The sequence below is a fragment of the Diorhabda carinulata genome, chromosome X (genome assembly GCF_026250575.1).
Source record: "Diorhabda carinulata isolate Delta chromosome X, icDioCari1.1, whole genome shotgun sequence".
Taxonomy (NCBI): domain Eukaryota; kingdom Metazoa; phylum Arthropoda; class Insecta; order Coleoptera; family Chrysomelidae; genus Diorhabda; species Diorhabda carinulata.
Window position 1 is genome coordinate 49,745,975 of NC_079472.1, and position 19,323 is coordinate 49,765,297.

At 31.2% G+C, this 19,323-nt stretch overlaps 1 protein-coding gene and 1 long non-coding RNA gene across 3 annotated transcripts in view; one reads left to right on the forward strand and one right to left on the reverse strand.

Moving 5' to 3' along the window:
* The window catches only part of LOC130902348 (protein Aster-B-like), a 36,261-nt gene that overhangs the window by 14,740 nt on the left and 2,198 nt on the right, over positions 1 to 19,323 (reverse strand). Inside the window, exons 3-7 of one of the 2 annotated variants that reach the window (XM_057814437.1) lie at positions 13,390 to 13,621; positions 11,664 to 11,974; positions 10,827 to 10,946; positions 6,987 to 7,171; positions 387 to 497 (exon numbers count right to left, since the gene is read on the reverse strand). In XM_057814437.1, coding sequence (XP_057670420.1) covers positions 387 to 497; positions 6,987 to 7,171; positions 10,827 to 10,946; positions 11,664 to 11,974; positions 13,390 to 13,621 — 959 coding nt within the window. The remainder of the gene's footprint in view (positions 1 to 386; positions 498 to 6,986; positions 7,172 to 10,826; positions 10,947 to 11,663; positions 11,975 to 13,389; positions 13,622 to 19,323) is intronic. The other variant, XM_057814438.1, reaches the window with a different exon arrangement.
* LOC130902349 (uncharacterized) lies at positions 15,157 to 19,019 on the forward strand. The gene is made up of 2 exons (XR_009060384.1): positions 15,157 to 15,412; positions 15,851 to 19,019. It is a non-coding gene; the product is annotated as an uncharacterized LOC130902349 (long non-coding RNA).

The following is a 19,323-nucleotide window of genomic DNA, read 5'->3' on the forward strand; positions in this document are numbered from 1 at the left end:
ATTTCTTCTGTACTCCAAATGTTATCTTGCAACTTTTATTGTTTGCCTTCATTTTTTAGATTATCTGGCCATTTTTAGATCTATTTCATTTACTAGCATTTCCAATTTTAAAATTGTTTATTTAATTTTGTAATCTGATCATTATTTATATAAAGTAATAAAAAATTTCCACTAACGATGATTTTTTAATTTAGTTTGTCACTATCTGCTGTCATATGAATCATATAAGATTTTTTAAAGAAATTTTACAAACTGTATACCTTGATTATTTCGTTAATTTTTTTTTCAATCACTGTTAGTGTTATTGAAAATGTAATAGTCGATGCTTGACTGTGTATACATTGCTATTAATTGTTAGAGAAGCACGCATTCCAACCATAACTCACTTGAATGTATCCAAATTTGGATGTGGACCATCAGAATCAGGAGATGGTGGTGTATGAGGAGGTGTTTCTTTCGTGAAAGCCTCCTTCAAGAAAGAAAACGAAAAGTTTTTTCTGAAAAATCAAATGAAATGATATGACAATAAGCTTCCACCACCACAATGAATAGTATATAGAAAACACGTAGCCATATCGGAATTTCCCGAATATTTAATTCACAAAATAATAATTTTACAACAATAAAAAAATAATTTTCACTATAAAATGAAGCTTAATGCCATAAATAATTACGAATATGAGTGGATTTTGAAACAAATATATACGTTTCTGATTATATCCATGTTGTACTCAATTGGCGAATGGGCACAATGATCGCAATTTATACTTCACAACTCATTGTGAACTTGACAATAAGAGGATGGTCCCAGAAGTAATTGCTCCAACAAATGAAACACAAAAATTTTGGGAAAAAAATATATTATTATTTCGTAATCTCCTTTTGGCTCCATACACTTTTCCCGGCGATGTTCAATAAGCTCGATATCCTATTTATAAGAATCGTCAGCTCCTCAATATAGCCATTAACTGCCGACATCACCTCTTCATTGCTGGAAAGTCTTTGACCACCAAGCCATTTTTTGAAGTGCGGAAATGGAAAATAACCCGAGGGGGGTAAATATGTCTAATAGGGTGCATGAGGAACAATTTAAATCATTAATTTTGACTATTGCAATAACGGATGTGTGACCTGGTGCATCGTCTTCATGAAACAACACTTTCTTCTTAGCCAAATACAGCCGTTTTTGCTCGATTTTTTCGCTCAAACGTTGCAATAAGTTCGCATAGCACCGCAATATTGAAATGACTGCCATGTCTGCGCACTTTCGTCGACGATCACCCAGTACGGGTTTGTGAAGGTTTTCCAACATTTCTGGAGTCGTCACCTCATTTGGTCGATCACTGAGATGCTGGTCTTCGCAGGGCCTCGTTTAAATTCTGTTAGCCAATATTTTAACATTGATATCGAAGGAGCAGTCTCACTCAATGTATAATCTAGTTCAGCTTTTATATTGTTTGGACTAATGCCATTCAAATAAAAGTATTGTATCACATAACTATGAACAATTTTTTTCATGTTTACAAATTCACTGAAAACGTTCACTATCGATGGCTAAATTACTCACAACGCGTTTTGGGCAATTTAGCAAATCCCACAATACGATATGTCGACAAAGGTTGAACATATACGAATGTCCCCACTTTATGGGTAGTGTGAAAAAGCCACAAAGCAAAAGAATTTTGAACGATCGGGAAGATTCACATATAAAGAAACTTGAAACTACTAAAATGGAATCCAATAAACGTTTCGGTTCATTGCCATAAAGTACTAATATTGTGGTTTAAATTCAAAATGTTGATAGAAGCCTCCTTGCTCCAATAAATGTAATGGCCGTTGTAACTAAAGTTGACGAACACTGAAAATGTACGTACACTCCACTCACTAGCCAAATCATGGGATTACGAGGATGTATTTATATCTAGTTAGCCTAGACCAGTTCCATGCATAAACAAAATTTTCCGTTACCATAGCAACGAACAATAACTTATTAGAAGTGTCAGTGTAAAGTTTGAAGTCAAAAAAGTAAATCAAATGACCGATCGGGAAGGCCAGTTTCTGTGTCAGTCCTCGAAAATATCGATGCAGTTCATGACAAGATTTTATCAGACCGTCGAATTGAGCTAAAACGGATATCTGAAGCACTAAATATATCATACGAACGCGGTCATCATTTAGTTCACGTCAATTTGGACACGAGAAAAATTGCTGCAAAATGGATCCCCAAATGTTTGAATGTTGACCAAAAGCGTACAAAGGTAGAAGCATAGCGTTCGATCTGTGCTCGATTTTAAAACGATGTAGACTTCTTAAACCGAATTGTTACTATGGATGAGACTTGGGTACATTTCTACGATCCAGAAACAAAGCAACAATCGATGGCATGGCGACACTCGGGTTCTCCAAAACCCAAAAATCTGCTGGAAAACTTCTTTGCTTCAGTTTTTTGGGATTGCCATGAAGTAATCATGATTGATTTTTTGGATAAGGGTAGAACAATAACTGGAGATTACTATTCGACATAACTGATCACTTTATGGGAAAAAATTAAAGAGAAAAGACGCAGAAAGCTATCCAAAGGTGTTTTGTATTTGCAGGACCAACGCCCCTGTATACAAATCTCATGTTGCCATGCAAAAAAATTGTGATTTAGGGTTTGAATTACTAGATTTGGCTCCATCCAACTATCATCTTTCTCCTCAACTGAAAAAAAGTTCAAAAGGTCGTAAATTTTGTTCCAACGAGGAGGTAATAAAAGCTGTGGAGGTGTGGTTTCCAGAGCAAGAAGAAACATTATTTTGAAAGGTCTAGAGACGTTGTAGGTTCGCTGTAATAAATGTGTCCAATTAAGAGGAGAATATGTTGAGTAATAAAATATTTTGACATTGAAATTTTCTTCGGTTTTATAGCAGGCTAAGTATTTTTCAATATATCCTCGTATATTTACCCATAACGCAATATGAGTATATTTCCAAATCCATAACGCATGGTGGATATAAGTACCAGTTATTGTCCCAATTCACTAATAGAGTACAAAATCCATATTATCAGAAGATTCATCCTGTAATTTTTCAAATCATAAATGATTTAAGAGCCATTTACATAATTTTTTCAATATGAATAGTGTTGTCCTCAACAAATGCAAAAACAATTATAAAATTATAACACCATACTGAAAATTCATTCAACTAAACAGTATCCAACAACTATTTATTAATATTTCTTTAAAGAACCTTCACAATAATAACTCCCTAAAAATTATAGCGTGGCTCATTAATATACGAGGGTTATTACTAAGTTGTGAAATAGACAAATAAAAACAAATATTTGAAATTAGATATGACTTTATTGTTTTCCAAAATATTAAGATTAAGATCAATACACCTTGGCATACGTCTTAACCAAGTGTCAAAGCATTTTTTCCATTCCGATTGAGGTATCTCCAAAACACGTGATTTGACTGCATTAACCTTTTCTTCAGATGTAGAAAAATGTTGTCCCATGAAATATCATTTTTAATAAAATACTTGTTAACCAAGTTAAAAATTTCAGCCCCAGTAGTGTTACCTTTCTAACGCCTCACAAATTAAAAGATCCTCCTCTATAGAACGCTCGAACTCATACCGTACAAATACAAGCAATACTACCAGTCCCGCTACGTCAGTGGACTCGTCCATTTGTAGAGCAAAATCACGACTTTTTAGACAGGAAGATAACTCCGTTTTTACGAAATCTGACAAGTCTCTTATACGACGAGCAACTGTATCATTTGAAAGTGGAATCTTTGACACCTCTTTTGCAGCTTTTTCATCATACATACATTTCACTATTTCAATTGCACACGGCTTTATGAGCTTCTCTGCTATGGTATGGGTTTCACCAGCCATTGCAATTTTGTATGAAACAATATAGGATGCCTCAGTTGCATTTTCATTAACAGTCTGCGATGCGTGGCGCATGAATATTTTTGTTCTCGCTTTCGTTCAAAAAAGTTTACCTTTTTGTCCTTGTATTCTGGATGCAAAGTTTGGAAATGGCGAAGCAGTTTGTCAGGATACATGGAGATGTTCGGTAAAATTTTATTACATAGAACATATTGAGGGCGATTGTCGTCTACTTCCATAAATCCAAAAGCTATATAATTTTTATCATATCGCCTTGTTTTTTGCGTCGTGCATGGCTCATTTGAATAGTGTTTTTTGATATATCTACTTTTATGCCCACCTGGCTTATCGACTTCAAATAACTCTGGAGAGAGAGAGAAGAAACGGGAGCTTATATTACTTTACAAAATTTGATTATAAAACAATACCCGCATTGGAGGGTCCAGGCGTTGATTCTATTGGTGCCTCCAAAGTCGTTGTACGCTGTTTTTTGCACGTTCCTGTTTGTAACCAATGGTCCATTGCAGATAATTAAACTTTTACGAATAAGTAAGTAATTGTAAATACAATTTATGAAGCACAACTTATTAGCCTGCTTAATCCGCAGTAACCTGAGTTTTGGCGACGCATATCAAATGACTTCAAAATACGGATATAATGATAAAGAATTATATGCAAGCCTACGATTGACCCTTGTGATCGGCAATTCTCGCAACCGCAACCGCAACCGCTAACAGGCGAACTGTTGTGGGGCGGTGACAGTTGGCATAACCACTGTTTTCACCTTAAATAAAATTTCCTCCCTTTTTAAGGAATTTTTGATGGTAACGAGTAACAGGGATTTTTTACACTTCACTGTAGGAGCCAGGGCTCCGCGGAGCACCCTTTGAGAAACGCTGCTCTAATGGAACAGTGTCCAGTTTTTCTGAGAGTCAGACGACCATTTACTTGGAAGTGCTTCGTGCCTCAACAACTTCTGTTGGATTTGGCTTGTCTTGAAAGACCGATATTCGCTGGGTTCTCGGAAGTAATTAGTCCGTGTTTGTTTGTATGTTTGTCGACAAGGAAGGATCATGCTTCTTTACTCTTTTATATGTTCTATTTATCGGATCTCATAAAAAAGCTGCCTTTCAAATTCATCAATTAACTAAAAACACTTTTTCCTGTTCCATTACATAGCTATGCACAATTAAAACACCACAAATGCATTGAACGTTCAAATAGATCATTCCACTGAACACCAGCAAACGAATAAATTCTCTTTGAACAAGTACAGTTTACCGAAAAATCACCGAAAATGTTTCTGTTCTGTTCTGTTCGGTGCAACGTAATGAATAGACGATTGAATTTTTTCAACATTTCTTTGCACCAGTCGACACGAGTTTTTTTTATCTATTTTAAAATCATGGGGTATCCAATACGAACAAATATTTTTGAAAGCCAAATATTCATTGAATGTATGCGAGCGGAACTGTTGTCCAAATATGCCTCAATCTCACAGTATGTCACATGTTGATATTGCATCGGCATGTGACATATTACATCTAGTACCTTCTAGACCTCCACAAAATGCATCCTGTAACGAAGTGCGACCACGATTGATTTCGGAAAACCATCGAAACACGGGGTCTCTTGGTTTAATGTTCGCGATTTAATTTCATTTTTTGACCAAGATTAATGTTTTAAGTATCTGTAAACAACTCAAACAGCACTCGTATGACAATACAATCTGAGTACGTTTACCATTAAAAATTCAAACTTTACGATGGCAATGTCAGATTTGACATATTCACATCAGTGTTGCCATATCTCAAAGCTTAATTAATAACCCTTGTAATGATTCAAAACATTACTTATATCTCAAAAGTTGAGGTTGAATCTTATTAAATTTTTTATTGTTCATATTCAATGAAAATGTCTAACAAAATTACACATCAAGTATGACCAATCTAATCCTGTTATTCGTCTTTTTAAATCATCTACGGGATTTACTTTTTATCAAAAAGTTTTTACATATCTTCATAAAAAAAATTCAATAATGACATATTAGGGAAGCCATTCTATCCATTCCGAATATTGTATCGGTCTGTATTCCATCTTGCTAAACAATATCATTATACAAGCTGGTTAGTCCATAATAATGTAAATTAATCTGAGTCGATAGATCGGCAAAAAGTTTCATAAATTTTATTATGAAATTGAAAAATAATGGAGATATAATCCTTTAAAAGGATTATATATATACAACTTTCATATACCTATTCTTACTGTTATTTCTATGTTTGGTTTCAAGTAAAGATTATGATATGTGAAACATTACCATAAAGAAGATAATATTAACAAAGCCATAATTTAAGAACAATATAGCTAAGAACCTTTTTCAGATGTGAAATAGGCTTTTGACAAATAAATATATCCTCATCTGTTTTACCTCGTGACTAATTTTATTTAGCGAACAGACGTTTTAGAGTAAAAGCTAATAATTAAATTTCTTGATTCTAGCCTATATGTCTTGTACAATACATTGTATCTTAAATGCACATCAGATATTTTACTAGATACCTCTATAAGGCACGTAAGCACTTCTCTTAGAAACTAAGCTCGTAAGTAAAAATTGAAAACAATAGACAAGTACTGTTTACTTGTAAAAACGTCACAAATGTCAATTGTCATAAAAATATGTTTATGTATCCAATTAGATGCCATATCTGGACTTAAATGTCACAACAGTCAAGATACAATATAGAAGCACCATAACAGATTGACCATACGCACCAATTATCAACTAAAAACTCAATACAAGACAATTAAAAGGAAGATGATGAAAATAAAGTGAAAAATAGGCTTTCTTAACAGATACGATACTAACTACTTTGTCAAAAAAAGAATTGATAAAATCTAAAATTTTAATTGCAGTTGAATAATTACTTTAAAAAAAATTTCAATTTTCAGCCAATCCTTAAGTTAAACAAATTGATAGAAATTTGAAGTAACATTTTCAATTCATTCCTGAAGATCAATTTTATTTCAAAGTAATTAAATATAAAAATAAATTTGAGCATATCTTACATATGTTTAAAATATTAATCTACATTCACTCACTTAATTGGTTTTTCAGTTTCAGATTCGGAATTGTCGGTGGCATCCGTGGGATTCTTTGAATCTGAACCACTTCTCTTGTGGCTCATAATAGTTGGAATTTTAATGTCTTCTCCATCGACTTTTTCATAAGCAGTAGTTGATGTTTGCTCCATTGTACCATCAATAATTTGTCCTTGATACTCTTGCTGTTTAAAAAAATATTTACACTTTAACGACTATTAAAAGTGTAATAGATAAAAAATACAAACAAATATTAGACAAAGTAAATAATATTCAAAGTATAGGGTGAATCTAAATTATAATAATAGTTAAAAAACTAGAAGACAACATAAATAAAACAAAAAACATGACACAAACAAACGTTAAAATGATCGATATAATGAAGAAATGAATTATAAGAATAATACTTCAAAAATATATACGAATGTTTTTTTATTGGCAGAAAACATGACACTCAATGCAGAAATACTTGACAAGATGAATAAATCGATAAAAATTTACCAGGCACTAAATAAAACAAATCTGGAAGAAAATATTGAAAAAAAAATGAAAATGGAAAATATAACCCAATAAAAGTACCAACTTTGATATATGCAGCAAAAAATTGGACGATTAAAAGAAAAGATGAGACAAAAATATATGCCTGAAAAAAATAAATAGCAAGAAAATAAAAATATGGAGGCGAATTAATAAGAAAAATAATGGAAAATTAAAACACCATTAAAAAATAAAGGTGAGAAGAAAAAGAGATTGATTGAGCATATAAAAAAATGGTAAAATGAGGAAATTCAGAAATATGAGAAAAGTCAAAGGTACTAGAGCCCATATACGACACCCAAATAGGTGAAAGAAAAACAGAACGAGTTTATAATGCAGTATTTAAGTTTGTTAAGGGGTTTCAATAAGAATAAGAAATACTGACAATATCAAAAAATATCGTTCAAAAATCAATGCTGAATATGGGGTTCCTAACAAAACCATCAGCAAAAAGTGACTATAGATAGATTACTGCTATTCAAAGGATAAACAAAACATCTCAGTGGAAACCATTAGAAGTACTAATCCTATATAAAGTGGCTCGACAGAAACTGGTTAAAAAAACAAGGCTTTACAAACAGAATAACCTCTAAACAATCCCGCGGAACTAAAATAGGGTAATGAGAAGACACAAAAGGAAATAACCTTCTGAGATAATGTTGTAATTTAAAAAGCAGGGTTTATAATAAACAATGAATTTTTTTGCGCATTTTCTTCTAATATTAGATTTTCATAATAAATAGTATCTTAGAGAGGTCCTAAATCGATATCGTGTTGGGCTAATTTTTTAATTCAATAAAGACAATAATAATTCAATATAAAACTAATGTATAAGTGAAATTCTCTACAGAAGTAGACTGAGAGGAAAACCAAACTAAAATAACTTACTACAAAGAAATGGAAAGCGTTAGAAGAAAGCGTGGTAGATCAAGTAGAATTATAAATAGTGAAGAACAAATTCATAGTATGATGAAGAATATTAGATAAAATTGTTTAAAAAAATGAATGAATCATTTCAAAAAGAAACAATAGAAAAATGATTTCAAACTAATATGGAAAATCAACTATTAAATGAACTGAACAGAGAAAATAAAATTGAGCAAGAACGGCAATAAAAATACATATAAGATATATAAAATACCAAGTGTCTAAAAAGACAAATAACACAAGAAAGCGAAGAATGTATCTATAAAAAGAGATTAAAACGGAATAATCAATTTGTAGTAATAAAAGGAGTAGAACAATAATAATTAGAATGAGTAAATATTAAAATAAATACAATTAAGAATGAAAATAGGCTACAGACTAAATATTTAACTATATTCCAGAAATGCTAATGGAAGAAGACTTACTAAGAGGACACAGTTAAATTAATAGGAAGTAGAAAAGAAGTCAAGAGAAACTTTAAAACTAGAAGCTGAATATGGAGTTCCTAATGAAATCATTAAAAACATATTATAGCCTTACTGCTATACAAAGGAAAAAGAAAATATTTCAGTGGAAACCAGAGTAAAAGCGTATTAGAAGTACAAACTCTATATAATAAAGTAGCTCAATAGAAACTGGTTAAGAATTATGTGTAACTAAAATTAGATAATGAAAAGACAGAAAACGACATAACCTTCTGAGCTTATGTTCATATTTAAAAAGAATGGTATAAAATAAACAATAAAGATCAATTTGATGATATACCAGCTATTTAAACATATGAAGCTTTGTGAAGAAAAATATTAATTTGTGACTATTTACAAAAACCTACTGAAAAGCTGAAAACCTAATTTTATTCATATCACAACATGGTTGTCCTCCAAATTAAAGGAACAAGGTCACCCACCAACACGTTTAATTCATGAATCATTTTACCATCTTTGGTTAAACCTGATTGGGAGTATATATAACTATTAATCACACACTGTTGTTTCAAGCGCCAATACGCGCAAACTAAACTAAATATATAAAATAAATAATCATCTAGTAACAAAAGTTTACACAAGATTTTAGTTATCAGTATTTAAAGGAAGTTGCTAATTTGGACAGATTAGTTTAGAAATATTTGAGATGTAAACTATTTTGAGAGTGGTTTTTACAATTTTACAGACTTATTTAGTTTAAGCAATTTTTCCAAATAAAAAAAATGTAATTTCAAAAATTTTATTTTCAGACATCACTATTATGTTTGAATGGAGAAGGTTAAAGCATTCATATAAATAAAATGGGATACTTGGACATACTGTACTCACACATATTTTAGGAAACATAGGAATATCAATGTAAAATCTTAATTGTATTCTACCAGTTTAAGTTTTAAAAGAACGTTAGGATCAATTTTAATCTTCACATACCTCTCTTTGAGTGACCAACATTTGATTACCATTGAAATCTATCAGTATCAAAACAGAAACATAGAGGTGTACGTTAAGCGTAAAAAATTTTTTTAAGCTTTTCACCATAATGGCTTGCAAATAAAGTAGATTCCAAAAAAGAAATTTTAAAAAATTGAACATAACTATGAATAACAATATTAAACCAAATTTCGGTGTAATAAAGGCTCAAATAATTCACCTCTTTCGACTAAGCAATACCCAAATCTATTATAACTCTTAGATGTTATTTTACCACAAAAAGTAGGATTATTTCCCCATCAATTCGTTAAGATTTTTAGAACACTTAAAGTAATGTCAATTAACTGTTTTATTTAAATAACCACGATACCAACTGGTAATCAGAGGAACCATATGATGACATCTATTATTAATAGTATTTTCCAAATAATATTGAAATTCAGATTTATTTTAAGCAGGACAAACGTCTTATTGAAACCGTAGAATTACAATATCTCTGCTTATAGTGCTTTAACATTAAAATTAATCAGAAATAGAGTGAAAAAAAATCTCCACTCACGTTCCCACTAAGCTTTAACAGTTCATCAAAATTAATCACAATTTTCTATTAAAATTTACACTGGTAGATTTAAATTAAGTTGGTTGATGATTTTACAATGATATATGTATGTATATAGATATTGGGGGGTCATATACACTGCGATCCAAAGTATCTATTGTGTCCCCCTTTCTTGCTGCGATACTATTGAGGCAACAGTGTCCTGCTATGACTCCTGTTGGTATTTATAGATTGTTCTTACTTAGGTTTATAAATTCAGCAGATATAACTATATTCCATAAAATGTTTGCCAAAATTATATAAATAACTTTGAGCTTTTAAAAAGCACAATTAAGAATACTTATTTTATTGATTATTAATATGTAATAGATATACCCTGCATTTTATCTTGAAGCAACTCACCTCTGAGAATGATTCAACTGAAAGTCGAACTGATAATTTATCTTCCTCGTTTGTAAGAGGAGGTACGTAGTCTTCGTCGTCACTGGTTAAACCTAATTCACTTCCATAGCATTGGTGAACCTGTAAAGAAATTATCATTACATATTATTTTTCAGTTCTATAAATAAAATTGAGAAGAATTTGCTATATTTATCTACAAATTATATGTTATACTTGACACAGATAAAATTTTATGCTAAGGTATGTATACATTGTTCTTTTGTTAATACAACTTGATCCCCCTATGCTTTTAGTACTATTATTATCACTGTAAAATTAATTTTTAAGATATGAACAATGATTGATTAAGAATTGGTTATTAATTTTGGAGAATTACAAATAGGATTTTGAAGATCATATCGAACAATCAAATCAGTGCATACATTATTGTATAATTACACAAGCAAAAATATCAATGTTATATTATTCTCTTCATTCTGTAGGTTCTCCAAAGAAAATAATATATGCTTTTGTCATACAAGAATGACTTTAGAACAAGAAGTGGTGATGGCTTGTACTGATTGTTCAATTCTATCCCAAAATATGCACAGCATGCTTCAAGAGCAAACTTTCACTTTGAATTGGTACAATAAATACTATTGCAAATGTGGTATCAATGTTACTACCACTAAATTTGATGTGTAAGAAATGTATTAATGATATTCTTTAATACTTGAAATTGATTAAAAACATTTGATTAATGAATAATATATGGAAATTAACCCCATCTACCATTTTAATATTATATGAGGAATATCTCCTTTGATGAAGCATTTTGTTGTTGTTGTTTGTACATACCCATTGCCACATTTCTTGAGCAGTCATAGGTTGGTCCATAAGAGCGTTCTGCCATACTCGAAATAACATCAAATAAGTCTTGTCTCTTGCTACGAAACTGGAAAAGAAATACTTGTCTCCTTTGGTACTGATTAAAATCGCATTCGGAATAACGATAGCCGTTTTTTCTTTGGTTATTGATGCGACGTCTTTCCATTTTAAAGTCAGATTAGTTTCCCAACCAAAAATATTTGCATAGAAACATAGATAATTTTGTGTGACGTACAATCGACCGTGGTGCAAAATATCTTTTTGTAAAGCACAAGAATAGTCTGAAAATAAATATTAGATTATTACCTGAGTTTTAATTACGTCCAACTACACGATTCCACACAAGTTACGCGGATCTATCGACAAGAATATACAAATATATGCATCACGTATCAAAAAATATAGATATGATAGATAAGATGAAAGTAGTTGAAGTGGTTAAAAAATAAAAATACAAATTGAACTATGAAAATCCTACATGCTGGCATTGAAGAAATCAGTATGCATTAGTATTTGAACGATTTCATACAATGATCTTTATAAATAGTTATTGAAAACATGAAGTTTTTTGAGCATATTCTTCTAATATTAGATTTTAATAATAAATAGTATCTGACCCAAATCGATAGCCTCTTGGACTGATTTGTCAGCCGAATAAAGACAATAATAATTGAATTTAAAATTTATGTATTGGTGAAATTCTCTACAGAAGTAGACTTAAAGTAAAACAAAACTCAAACAACTTACTACAAATAAATGGCAATCATTGATAGAATAAGTAGAATTAGAAATAGCAAAGGACAAATACTAGTATGATGAAGAATATCAGACAAAAAATGAATGTTCAATTTCAAAGAAAAATAATTTAAAATAATGATTCTAAACTAATATAGACAATCAACTAAATGAATTGAACAGAGAAAATAAAATTGGGCAAGGATGTCACTGAAAAAAAAACAAATGATAAACAAAGTAAGAAGGGTAATTATAAATACATATAAAATGTATAAAATAACAAGTGTCTAAGAAAGGCAAATAACAGAAGAAAGACAAGAATGTATCTATTACTAGAAAAAAATATTATGAAGAGATTGAAACGGAATAATCGATTTATAGGTATAAAAGAATAGAACAAAACAATAATTATCATATATAAAACATTAATGAGCAGGTGAATCTATATTAAAATAAATATAAAAAAATGGAAATAGGCTACAGACTTAATGTTTATAATGATAATTAAAGAAAAAAATTACTAAGAAGATATAATTAAATTAACAGGAAGTAAAAAAGTCAATAGAAACTTTTGAACAATAAGCTTTACAGAAGAATGAATTACAAAAAATTGATGACCTGAACTGACAAAAATTTATGTATACAAATTGATAAAACTCATGTTGATATTAATATACTGGTGTATAGAATGAATTAACTTGACTCAGTTAACTTCAATGATTTTTTTTTAAAATGTCCAATATTCACAAATGATATATTACATTATTATAATATTTTTCTAAGTTTATGGAAATAAGGAGACAAATAGTGCAAAGAAATGACAGAAAATCTGTAAAGAATCCTTATTAAAAGCTAAGTGAACATAAACTGATTTCAAAATGCAGATTTTGTAATGAAGAAAAAGCGCATATCAATAAATAGCTTGTTGTACAAATATACCTCATTGAAAAGAGGACCTTACCTACAACCAGCCTTTCATCATCTGGTACATCCTTAAACAGTTTCTTGTAAACTTCAGATTTAGATTTGTAAGTAGTGGGATACAATGAATTAAACCAAGAGGATTTTTTCTTTCCCCTACTTTCTCGCCTATCTTTACTTGAATTGGTTGAATCTGTTTTGATATCTTGTGGTGGGGTTATATCAATGCTATTGGTGTTACTTATACGTTGACTTGAAAGACTGTCTTGACTCTGAAATAAATTTTTTGGCTCAATAAAATTTAATATGGATTGTGTGAAAAGTGAGTGTTGTGTGCAATCTACAATTTTACAAAACGTCACATTTGAAGTGAATAGAGATAGGAATGTGGCAGATATCATTAAAATTATAAGATGTAAGATGTTAAATCAATCTAGGTATTACAGAGTCAATGTCAACCTGCCCCACCACAGCCTTAGAGGCCCTACTAACAAGCCTTTTCTTCACCTTATAGTGAAGAAAGAGGCATTTAGTGACGCCCACAGGCTAATCCATACAGGAAATCTGATAGTTCACCAAAGAATTCTAGAGTTAATAAAGCTGGAAAGCAGTAACAAACCAAAGGACCAAATGCAAAGGGCGTTGGACAAAGGTATACTATTCGAAAGGTAATTGATGACCGTCTATCATGGGTCGATAAAAATCTTCTGCAAGCTCGAAATGTATCTCTCTGGTACACAAACGGTTCAAAGCTAGCGCAAGGAGTTGGATTGGCCGTTTGTGAACCAAATTGCAAGCTCTCCATACCACTAGGAACATCACTAGCTAACATAAGAAAAGTAATTTTAATGTGGCTACCATGCTACCAGGGTATACCAAGTAATGACGAAGCATACAGTCTTGTGACAAAAGGGGCAACAGCTTCATATCCAGGATCATAGCCCTAGTGTGGTGGCCTCATGAGATTATATATCAATAATGAAATGGAAGGATGGCTGAAGAATCCGATGGAATCTGACTGGAGAAACATTCCAAGCTTAAGACAACCCAAAACATTTATAACTATATCGGCTAAGAAGTCTAATGAACTTCCAATGATGACCAGAAACGACATAATACTGGTGGTCGGTCTTCAGAGAAGTCACTGCTTCGTTAAATATCACCTTAAGAGGATAGGCATGTCAAAGGACGACAACTGAAGATTATGCGAGCAAGCCAGAGAACAGCAGATCACCTACTCTGCGAATGTTCTGCCTATTTTACTAAAAGGCTTAAGTATCTTGAAGGAATAGTACTATCACCTTGTGAAATGGGACACAAAAACCCCCAAAAAATAGCCTTCTTTGGGAAGAGTGTACGTATTTTGGAAACAGAACAATGAGATGTGGAGTCTTGTCCAGAATATCTTCTAGGTATAGATGAAGAGTGGCTGTAAAGCCAAAACTACTTCCTAAACAATCTACAGGATGTTTAAACGAAGAATTATGAAGAAAATATTAATCATATATAATTTATATCCCTAGTAGCCTAAATACTACTTCTACAGATCGATTTTTTTGTGTTAAAAGATTTCTTCTAGTTTCACATAGAATATGAACTTCCTCTTTTGGAGAAAAATGATATGGAACAGTAGTGTACTTTATACTCCACATGGCATTTTTCTACAAGGGTTATAATATATTATTGAATATTCATTAATTTAGAGAAATATTAATTTCATCTTTTTTATCTATTGCGACACTTATTGCAACCATGCTAAAGTTCAATTCATATTTTATTTAAAGTATAGTTAAATTGATAGTATATCATTACCATTATGATTTGTTACTTCATCAAATAAAGCTGAGAAAATGCTTTAAGTATCAATAAAAATTCGAGTAAATAAATTTTATCCAAGATCCAGATATATAAGTATTAGTGATACTAAAAATGTTGTTAAATCTAAAATACATAGTGGAAATATCTCACTCCAAGAACCAATTAAAAGCTGTTTAAAGAGGCTTGAATTCTGCCTGCAAGGTTTTGCATGTTGATAGTTATCAAACTATATTTTATACCCTGTAGTGAGTATTTAGAAAAGACTGTTTTTCTTGATATTTGTTGCATATCCATCCAATCAAGTTGTTAAACTACCAAAGAAATTAGTCCTGGAGTTGATTTTTATTTATCAAAGTATTTATTTATTGAATCTCATTTCATAATTTTAGTTGATATACTTGCCATATACGTATCAATCCTTGGAACTGACATTCTCTATAATTTCAACCGTAACATCATTCCAGTTGTAAACTATGAAATCTTATATTAGTACAAATTGTGTTGTTTAAACAGGTGGAACTATTAGCTAGTCGATTCTTTTTGTTGATAAGATAAAATAGATAAAAACATGGCAGCTAAACAATTTGAAATGTAATACAGTTCATTTCAATAAAAAATAATGTGATTAAAACTATGAACTTTTTAGAAATCCAATTATGTAACAACAAATATATTTGTTCTAGCTTTTAGATAAAATAGATGACCATGGATATCTACCAATTGTCAAGTTGCAATGCGCAAAATAAAATTATCAGTAATTACTGCAAAAAATTATTTTCTATCATGAATCATGAAAAATCAGGTGTTAATTCCAATGATTTGGAAGAACCATCTAAATTGTTCTATTCACGCAAATGTTCTATAATCACAGAAGAGTAAGCCATTTATCCTTCAGGTCAGACACCCGCAAAGGTCCAGTTTGATTGAAAGTAACTCTGGTAATTATGTCACCGGAGGAATCTCTGACTCAGACGTCCGCGAATTGATCTTTGGATGCCAGCATCCCAGTAACTGCAACTAGAGAGGTCTTCAAATCAGACACCTGAGAAAGGTCTTGTTTAATTATGATGGTTAGGTTGATTCGATCAACTATTGAAAATAATACCAACGACGACAATTATCATATTGTCATATGATGTCAAAACAGGTTTAAGATGGAAATAAATGAGATCAACATGTGGTCAGAACCCTACCATAATGTAGTTATTCCAGAAGTTCAATAGATTCAAGGTCAGACACTGTCTATTTCTCTCTTTTGAAAATTTTAATGTTCTCAATATTTTCCACTTTTGATAATTTCAATTGGCGATCCGATTTTTTAGATTACTTTAAATTCATAATAACTACTATTTACTGATTACAGAAATATCTGAATATAAGACTGATATTTTTTAGTATGATTCAAATCAAAGTTTCACATTTTTTTATTTTCACTAATATTGATAATCTAATACATATTATTTTTCTGTACTATTTCTATATCAGTTACTACAATCTACATATTTGGAACAATTCAAAATGGAAAAGAGTTTGACTATGAAATACAAATAGGGTTTACCTAATATGATAAAGCAAATACGTAACAAAAGCAGCATTTCATAAAAAAAACCATGTGTTTTTTTATCTACTAGCAATGTAAATTATTCTGTGTTTATTTTTATTTATTCCCTTGTGACATGATGATTTTTCATATCAATTTATTATCAATAACTTTGCTGTAAATTACTAAATAATGTTATCAAATTCCATATTTTCACATTGCACGCCTTTCAAAAGCTTTATTTATCTATTGAAAGTCCTCTAAGAGTGCATTCCACTATGCACTCACGACACTCACGTTCACAACCACGATCTTTCCCGTTAGTTAAATAACTTAATTCACAACTTGGTAAAAACTATTTATTAACATAAAATATAAATATATGAAGTGTTTCAATAATGTGACTACTAATCTCGTTGGATTTCAAGACTGTTTTGAACACACTATACTTGTTTATGCTCTTTTAAATACTAATCCTATTGTATACAAAACCTATTAGTTATTATATTTGATAAGTTAAAGGAACTTCAAGTGTCTAAAGGACATATGAAACCGCTTAAGTAAGACGTTGAGGACGGTCAGTTTGCAATAAATCTTAACGAATACAATAGTAAGTAGAAGTTAAGTAGGTAGATTTATGATTCTTCACAGTCACATTAATAAAAGACAGCAATTAGGTAATCCGAGACAATACGTTAATGGAGCATAAAATAGGAGAAATATTGTATAACTTAATATATCGTAACCAGATCTTAAATAGTTAACATCAAGAGTGGAATGATAATTCGTTCCACTTAGTCCAGAGCGTTATAATCGAAACCCAAGTGGAATGGATTACGACGCGTTTTGAGTGTTATAAAGAATTATAAAGGAATGGCGAAACTGAAAAAATAAATCGAAAGTTTTGAGAGGTTATGTTATAATTTGTAACTTATTAAATTTTTAGTGGAGGGCTTAACTGACCTACACTAAAGTAAAACCAAAATATCTCTGCGGCGATAGTAAAATATTTGGTGGTGCGTTACAATAATGCTTCAAAACAACGATCGTAGTCGCTATGTGGAACTCTCAAAGGAGTATTTCAAGCCCCGTGAACGCTAAGTGGAATGCGCCCTAATTTTTAACGTTTGTGAAAGAAAGAATCTAAAACCTTACTTTTATTATTTTACATATCGCTTTCCTACTTCAATAGTGCTATAACCCAAAAAAATGACATTTTCTGTCCAATGTATACTTTATCAAGATGTTTATAGGATTTAATAGTGCCATATCGTTAGTACGAGCAGAATCCGTGTGAGGAGTCAAGTGTCACTATTACAATGAGTTACTCGCGACTATATATACCATGTACAGTGCCGTGAACCAGTAGTCATATCATTTCGTCGATTTAGTTCCGATACTGACCTACACAACTAAACCAAAGTTTGATGCAAGCAAAAAGAAATAGGTATTTCGTTTTATTCGAATTAAGTCCTAACTTAACAAGTCTAAATAAAATTAACATCAACAGCAGTGCCATATCATTGAAAAAAATGTTTTTTAAAGCAGTCTGTAGATTTTACATTACATTTTACATCACTAATCAGTAACGATATAATCAAACTGTATATGTACTAAGTTCGAAGACCAAAAATGGCCAGTGTCAGTTTAAAACAACCACAATGCGTGCTGTGCGCCTTACGTTTGCCAGAACGCATTGTGGCTCTAAATTATTTTCTATTTAAAAGACTTCAGCTCACTTAATATAATGCCGCTTATTAATAATCATTTGGTAACAAATTAGTACAACACTCATTATTCGAATAAATGTTTAATGACAACATTTTTATATATGTTTTATACCCATATAGTCAATAATTAATATAAATTATCAACAGTCGTTTTAATGTAAAAAAGTATATTACTAAAATCAATCTTCGCTGCATATCCACCTATTTGTTTTGGCATGAGGAATTGTTGCGGCATTTTGAATTGCATTGAACTTTATGTTTTACGCAGTTAGGTTAGGTTAGTTATATTGTCATTGTCAAGGATAATTCGTATGTCTATTGTTGTTACCTGTACCTGTGATGTACTTTTATATTTCTTATTTTACATTTCGAAAGTCCTAACACAGGTATGAATAAAAAGTAAGGATCCTCTAACGGTTTGGGGTGTTGATTACGATTCAACATCTCAGGAGTCGTTTACGAACATTTTTGGAGTGCAGTTCAGTTTTACTCGGGCGTCGATTTTACTATCAGGATCAATATTTTATACTGAAGTATTGCAAAATTTTTTTTTTTTTTTAATAAACGTCGAAGCTTGGAAAAGTTGTCTAATTTGGGGACCTACGAAAACTCCTTCCTTGATTTTAGTTTCTCTAAGACGAGGAAATTTAGTCTTCAAAAATTTAAATGCATCACCTATCTTGTCCAATGCTGACACAAATTGTTTGATCAATCAAAGTTTGACGTGCAAAGGTGGGAAGTAAATATTTCTCTCCGGACCAAAGGATCGTGGGCGACATTCTTCTGACCAGCGGCGACGCGCGCATACCCTAACAGCTGCGCGGAGCCCTATTTTCAATTTCAAATTAAAATTATAAATAAGAATAAGGGTGTCAGAGTTTCGGGA